Genomic DNA, 8,299 nt, shown 5'->3' with positions numbered 1-8,299 from the left:
CCTTCTCATTTCGTTTCAACTGCAGAAGACGGTAGTACCCGGTCGATGCTGGCCTATAGTAGTATTCACCATTTGACGACCAACTTTCGAAATTGATGGTTTCGAAATTATGGTATAAGTGTATATTCTTTGATTTTACAACAATTTATAAATGCAAGTTATCTATGGAGATATGAAAGGTATTACTTGATTATTTTTTGTTATTTGTAGAATTGAATGGTAACTGCTGACATGGTTTTGTTTTTGAACTTTCAAATGTTTTAGCAAAATTACATTATATTAAAGCATTTTCGAAAAATCAACGATTTTCGTCGAAACCGCACCCAAACCAAATTTCTGGCTACGCCACTGTCTATTATCTTTCACCAGACGAAACCAGCCTAGAAGTTGTGGGGCATCTGGCGGGTTGAAGTATTTCACCCAAGAATATATCCAATGGGTTTCAGATCCCGTGCCGTAAGAGGCAACTGTGGCGATATAGCATCTACGCTGATGCCATCCCCCAGGTCTCTGCAGCAAGCGGAACCAACCAGAACGAGAAGAAGTAAGTGGCAACTGGAAACAGGAGCCAACTATCTGAAGCGAAAACGGACACTTTATACACGAACCGAACACTGACTAATGTGGCTATGCCACATTGCTTTCTAATGCACTGTCCGACTTCGCATGAACCACAATTTAACGTTTGATATATAAATCAATACATAGCATTTCTAATGCTCATTTTTACATCTTCTATGGACCAAGAAAAATTATTTAGTAAACATTTTCATCAAATTTATGGAACTTTTTCTAACATTTTATTGCTCCATTTTGTAATACCGTGGGACATTTTTGTCGATATTATGTAACATTTCGACGTGTTTTAATGTACATTGTTAATAATCTATGGATCAATGTCAGTTAATGTATGGCGCAAAATGTATAATTTTATGGAACATTACCAATATTTTTATGGGGCATTGGTTGATTTTAATTGCACTTTTAGTACTATTTTAGTAGTCTTTTGCAACTATTTTATGGTTCAATTTTACATAATCTATGGATCAAATCACTCTTTTTTATGGATCACTCACATTGTTTTATGGATTTTCAGTTTTGTTTTATGGAACATGAACAACTTTTTTATGGATCGTTTTTCAATTTTTTATGAATCATTTTTGTTGTTTTAGCGGCGCAAACTTAGGGCTGCCATTACTAACTCACCACCGTTGTTGGTCGGTTCCGACAGCATGAAGTAACAAGTTACTTTACGCTTGTCCGGACATGCCGTAGACTCGTAATTCGCATTTCTAATGTCAAAAGACCCTGACTCCTACGGTAGCATACAAAAAGTTATGTCGCCGGTGAGCTCTAAGCTTGCATATATGATCCTTCCACGCTTTTCTAAACTTTCTCCCTTCAACTCCTTGCTCTCCCTTGAGTACTATGGCTCCAAATATTGAAAAATATACTTCACCTTCCAGTCCCTTGCTAATTAAATGCCGTAACAACTGTTGACAAATTGACTCAATAGGTCGTTAACAAAAATGGTTAACAAAAAAATGGTAAAAATACAGTTTACAATCATACAAATCGTCTCAACATTGGAATCTTTATTCGGATTTTTCCCGTGCTGTCGGCTCTTGGTTAGCGTTATCGCACTTATTGCGCCAACTGTCGTTTTTGGGAAGAAGTTAACGAAATATTTGAAATATTAGCAAGAGAAGTTCTTCTAATAGAGCTCGCAAAGATGTAAAGAGAATAGTTTGTTTCTGGGATATACGTCAGGAAGTTTGGTCTATGAGGGGAAGAGATGTAGTTAATGTCGTTTTTCGTATTTTCCATGATTTCCACGACATAGCTTTGCCCATACAACCCTGCCTTAAGGTAGACGACTATAATGTCCTGATATACCAGAAATCGTTGTACTACATCGCGAAAAGTACTCCCTGATTTGATACATTTGGACAATCGTACGAATTTCAAAGGTGTAAAGAATAAAATCATTGGTTTCTATAAAAAAGTCACTTTTCCCGAAGAGAAATTTTCGCTTCCGATCTTTTAAGAATTGCATGTTGTGATTTTTATTCGTTGCTATCGCTAAGCTAGCGTATCGATAGTGACCGAAGTAAGTATCAAACAATGAGTTGGACTATACTATATACTGGATAATTACTAGACCGAACGATTTTTTTCATCCTTGGTCGAGAAGCTTAAACGCATGGGATTTCCGGACTGGTTAACAGATTGGATTGCTTCTTATCTCACAGGACGAAGTGCTTTTGTTCGATTCGGCGATACACTTTCTACGCCTTTTGATATCTGTTCTAGTGTGCCACAGGGCAGTCATCTTGGACCATTGCTCTTCATTTTGTCTTAAAATCTCCAAAATCTATGTTTGCTGATGATTTGAAATTCTACCGACTGATAAAATCTTTAGAGGTTTGTAAACTACTTCAGCTAGATATTGACGCTTGGTGTTGGTGCACCGTCAACGGAATGGAGGATAATATAGCAAAATGCAGCGTGATTACATTCACTCGGATCCTATCGCCGAACATGTTCAACTATAAAATGTCGTCAGCCAACGTACACCGCAACTTCGTCGTCAAAGTTTATTTGGACAGCAAGTTACCGGAAGTCGACATCTTGGATTTCAAAATGGCTTCAGGCATCGGTTTCCGTCATGTACTCGTCAACCCCATACTGAAAATACCAATATAGTAGCATCTTGGATTTCAAAATGGCTTCAGGCATTGAATTCCGCTATGTACTCGTAAACCCCATTCCGAAAATACCCACACTGTCTTGTTTTACCCAAAGGCTAAAGACATAGATTCCCGTCATCCCCTCGTCGACACCATTTTGAAAATACGCACATTGTTGAGGTTATATATAATTTATCTAAACCGGAAGTCGCCATCTTGAATTTCAAAATGGCTTCAGACATCGATTTCCGTTAACCACATTCTGAAAATACCCATATTGTTGAGTTTATAGAGAATTGATCTAAACCGGTCGCCATCTTGCATTACACAAAGGCTAAAGATATCGATTTCTATTATCCACTCGTCAACCCCATTTTAAAAATACCCAAATTTTTAGGTTAAATAGGATTTATCTAAACTAAAAATCGCCATCTTGGGTTTCAAAATTGGTTCAGACATACTTTTCCGTCAGTACTCGTCAACCCCATTTCGAAAATATCCATATTGTAGAGGTTATAGAGATCATCCATAAATGACGTAGCATTTTTTGAGTGATTTTAACACCCCCCTCCTCCATCGTAGCATTTCGTCACAAACCTCTAAATACCCCCTGGTAATTATGTAGCTTGACGATAACCCTAACACCCCCCCCCTTGTCCCCGCAAAAAATAAAAAAAAATAAAGAACGATGTTAGATAGATGAAACGGGTAAGACTGTCGTGACATCAGGTCAACCCCTATTCCCTTTAAAAAAGCTATGTAGCATGACATGACCCCCTTACCCCCCTGTCGTCACACATCATCACAAAATACAAAACTCCCCCGCCCCCATGTAAGGTTACGTCGTTTATGGATGATCCCATAGAGAATTTATCTAAACCGGACGTTGCCATCTTGGATTTCGAAATAGCTTCAGGCATCGATATTATTCAACCCACATTCCGAAAATACCCAACTTTTATTCGCAACAATTAGCTAAGAACATGTTAAATTGTATACAACTTCATACTATCCTGTACGTACTCAAACTTTTTTCGAACATGGTTTGTAAAAAAAGTTCGAATGTTACGTAAAAAAGGAGTTCGTAAATGAAGGTTTCAGTTTACGTACTGACATCGTTTCCAATATCAGTTTAAATTTTGCACCTACAAATTATGCAACCGTAACCTGTTGTAAGTTAGATATAGCTTATTTCGCAGACACCTGAAAGGGCAATTTTTTTTGTAGATATGAACATGTGTTACAATCCTTTTTAGACCTGTGTCTTCTAAATTACTCTTCCGCGATGGATTATGGATCTTCCTGAAATGATGATGCCATGAATACAACTGCGCAATTTTCTATCGGGCATCTAAAAAAACCAAGAATTTGGATGTACCCGGATATGTTGTAACATAGGAACTGTAGGAACTCCGCAATATTTTCGGTCAGAATCCCGAGAACCATTCTTATTTGGGACCATTTCAACATAAACGTCAAGTATCAGTGCGATTTATGATAGAAATATGTAAAATTCAATCAACTGTGATATAAAATCTAGTTTCGGGGTACTGTGTTGCAAATTTGATGGAACAAATAGTATCATTTCAGAAAAACCAACCTGCGTTCAAACATATTTTGTATTTTTATCACTTGCTGATTCATTTCAATATTACTTTACATATTCATTGCCGTCGTGCGGGGTGCACTTTTTATCAATTTTTCAGTTTTGACGAATTATAACTCCTATCATATCAGCACAGATTTATCGTAATCGTGTATGTATTATTTATGCCAAATATGAGCAGAATTGATTGACACATAAAAAAGTTTTTCATATTGCGTTTAAAAATATTTTTGTGGAGTAGCTGGGGGCTACTTTGCACACTTCTTGAATTCGATATATGATGAAACTTTAACAGTTTTATTTACTTTTATTGAAATATCATTAATTTATGAATAAAAATTTCTGAAGTGACCCCCCCCCCAAATTTTTCACAAAGTGATGAATTTTGTAAAACATGTTTTAATTTTATTGTTTAGTACCCCTAAACATCTTCATGAAATATTTTGTAGTTATTTGAAATATTTATAATAGTTTTAGTTAATTGAAAATTTTTGCACCTTTTCATTACAATATTTTTTACAGCCAAAGCTTAATTTCGAATTGCACCAAACTTCACTGGTGGTTTAACAAATGTTTAGTCTACAAAATGTCGAAAAATGGTTTAACAAATGTTAACTATTTCCTTTTAAACATTTTTTTTAATAAAAAGGTGGAGAGAATTTTCTTGATGCAGTCGTGATTCGCTAGTTGAGCCACATCTCAGTCCAACTAACGAATTTTATTCGTTAGTTGGACCTACTGACAGATGTCAAAAACTCTCCAAAGGAGACGTTAGTAGTGTAATTGCTGCTATTCACATCTCTAATAATTGTCAGATTGATTGTTAAAGTAAATTTGACATAAGATTTTGACATTCAGATGCTTTTTAGCTGGACAATGGTCCAACTAGCGGAGGTCCAACTAAAAAGTGGTCCAGTTAAAAAGTGTCCAACCAGCGAATCACGACTCTACATACTGTTTATACTGTTTATTACTTCATGGTTTTCGTTTATTGAAATAAGCTATAGTTGTGTGGTTGATAGGTCACCCGAAATTCTTTGCATAAAATAAAAAAAACATAACCAATGTGCGTGGGAAAATCTTTCCGTTGATATGCACAAATTGATATAAATGAAATTTGGATTGCAAATATGCAATCGAATTGATATTTACATATGCGAAAGAAATGGTTTTATTCCACGTCAACAAGAACAGATCTTCAATGAAGCGATAAATAAACTATCGCGTATAGAGCTAGTTTGTACTGATTATACATGATACTGTTTGTACAATTATAATAAAATTGCAATGGTTTGGTTGGACGAAGAGTTATTTCAAAAATATTGATTCTCTATTTTACACTATGAAATTCACGCTTCTCAGCAAAAAAAAACTTGTCCTGAAAGTGCAATAACAATTGGTGGAGGTAAATTAGATGGTAAATTTTCGGATGACACAGGATGTATTACAAATGTTGTTTTCAAAAATCTGTAATGAATAAACTGTTATATTATAAGCACTGGGTATTATCGGTAAGACTTTCGCAACGAAACTATAATACATTCTATAACTTTGCATTTGATGTAGTCAGAGTCGTGGAGAGCGCCCACCGACTCGCTCATGCGATGTTGGTTCAAGCGTGCCATGGCGACCAGCGCACAGAGGAGTAACTAGAACAAATTCTTGGCCACTAACCAAAAAAAAAAAAAAATTTTTTTTAGATACCTAAAAGCATACTGCATACTGTGGCAAAATAAAGAGGTTGCCAAAAATTGCTAAAGATTTTTTGCATGGATGCAAAATGGTGATATTTTAAGGGGTTTTTAATCATTTTTTATTATGTATCCAGCAAAATCGTTTTCTAATGATGATGACTGTATTAAATAAGACAATATTATAACAAACGTAATTGAACACAACTATTTGTGTAATCTCAGCTTAAAAATAACCGAAAATAGTAGTGTTCCTGTGTATTGGACTAGCTTTAGCAACACTCTTTTTAAACATTTTATTCCAAATTTGAATGATAAAAAAGTTACATTATACGGCAAGATCCGGCAAAGTTGCAGAAACAACATTACAAAACAAGATTCCGGCTATCCGAAAAACATTCATTCTCTTCCGATCTTTTCCGATCCACAAATTCCAAGCGATTTGAAAATATTGATATTTCCACTAATTGGAGGTACGCCAAAATGCTGTAGGACCAAATACTATGTTTGGCAAAATGTATATCTATGAATATGTTCACAGGTTTCCCTTTTCTTCTCCCTTTTCCACTGACCAACTATTCATGCATCGGGAAAAACAAATGTATTCACAAAGATTACCTCGAAAATACTAGTGTTCGGAAGGATCTAGAAAAATGACCTCTGCACTGGTGGGTGGATAGATGCCAAATTGTCCCAAAAACTAGTTATTTTCTATTTCTAGTTCATATTAAGGCATAATAACAGCAATAGCCGCAATAAATAGTTTTGGCCAGGATTCGACCCCAGTTACTCCTCTGTGCAGCGTCTGTTTCGCTCACGCGTTGTTTTCGCATGCCGGATAACACAAAAAATCAAATATTTTAAAAACCTTATGTTTGCTCAAAAATTTTATTCTTGGAGTTAAAATCTGATAATATGTGCAACATTTTATAACTTAAACGAACGATTTTCGCGGGGAGAAACCACTTAAACTGCATTTTATTGAAAAATTGTTTAAAAAATAGTAGAAATAGTTAACATTCGTTAAACCATTTTTCGAAATTTTCTAGACTAAACATTTGTTAAATCACCAGGGAAGTTTGGTGCAATTCGAAATTAAGCTTTGGCTGTAAAAAATATTACAATAAAATGGTGTATAAATTTTTAATTAGCTAATATTTCGAATAACGACAAAATATCTCATGAAGATGTTTAGGGGTACCTAAACAATAAAATTAAAACATGTTTTACAAAATTCACCACTTTGAGAAAGATGGGGGGGGGGCATTCAGAAATTTTTACTCTGTTCAAATTTATCATAATTTCTCAGTGAAAATATAAACGATTCACAATTCCACGATTGCCATGTGGAATCAAAGTGATGCATTTTTAAATTGGATTTAAGATCAAATTAATTGTTCCTCAATAATCTAATAATTTTGTCCCTATTTGGATTATGCATTTTACCGTTTTGAAATGATTCGTTTATAAGATTTTACTTAGAAGTATAATATAAGTAGTGTACAAAACATGTCGTAAAAATAACAGTGTTAAATTATTTTAGACATAGCTAGATTTTCTTTCATAATAACAGTCTGTTTATTAAGTTAGAATAACCAAAATGTAAAAAAATCAAGTAGCGATAGGTCGAATGTAGATTATATTCGGAATATTTCTTCTCAAATCATTAGCAATCCAATGGAAATTACGATAATTCAATGTTTTTATGTTTCTCTATTGTAAGGTTAAAAGTAAAACTCGAACGTTCTGATAGATGGATTTTCCTAATAATGCCGTTTCTAAGCCAAGAAAATAAATCTGTTTGCGTCATTCTCAAATGCTAAAAGTTCTAGTTTTCATCTAATTTTTAATGCAGACGTGGGACTTCATCGATTACTGTTTCGAAGTGCGGTTGCGGTTATACCACGCGGTAAAAGCTTATTTCCCGCACCGCATCTGCGGGAAAAAGTGTCTCACCGCACCACAGATTTGGCGGTGCGGGTGCGGTAATTACCGGTGTATCTGTAAACCCATGACGGTAATATGTACAACCGTATGTCTGAATCACCTATTACAACAGTACGCCTACCCTAGTATATAACGCGTGCTTTTATAGTAAATCAATCAGAAATGGATTCTCCAGCTACAATATAGGTATGTATCAGTAGAATGTTCAGTATATTTCGTGCGGAATAAATAGATATGAGGCGCTAGTTGATCGTTCGTATTAGAGGTTTGTCTAAGGCTCTGTTGCGTCCTGTTCCGGTTAACTATTTGAATGAAGCGATTTAGCAGATATTTCAGCAAAGTAATTTTATTTTAATCAAAAGTTT

General features: G+C 35.1%; 1 protein-coding gene across 1 annotated transcript in view; it reads left to right on the top strand.

Annotated features, from left to right (window-relative positions):
- Nucleotides 1-435: 435 nt before the first annotated feature.
- The window catches only part of LOC131679997 (uncharacterized), an 87,307-nt gene continuing 79,443 nt past the window's right edge, over nucleotides 436-8,299 (top strand). The window contains exon 1 of the mRNA XM_058960734.1: nucleotides 436-544. Coding sequence (XP_058816717.1) covers nucleotides 436-544 — 109 coding nt within the window. The remainder of the gene's footprint in view (nucleotides 545-8,299) is intronic.

The sequence above is a fragment of the Topomyia yanbarensis genome, chromosome 2 (genome assembly GCF_030247195.1).
Source record: "Topomyia yanbarensis strain Yona2022 chromosome 2, ASM3024719v1, whole genome shotgun sequence".
In the NCBI taxonomy this organism is placed as follows: domain Eukaryota; kingdom Metazoa; phylum Arthropoda; class Insecta; order Diptera; family Culicidae; genus Topomyia; species Topomyia yanbarensis.
Note: the sequence above shows the minus strand (reverse complement) of the source record. Positions and strands in the feature narration are given on the sequence as shown.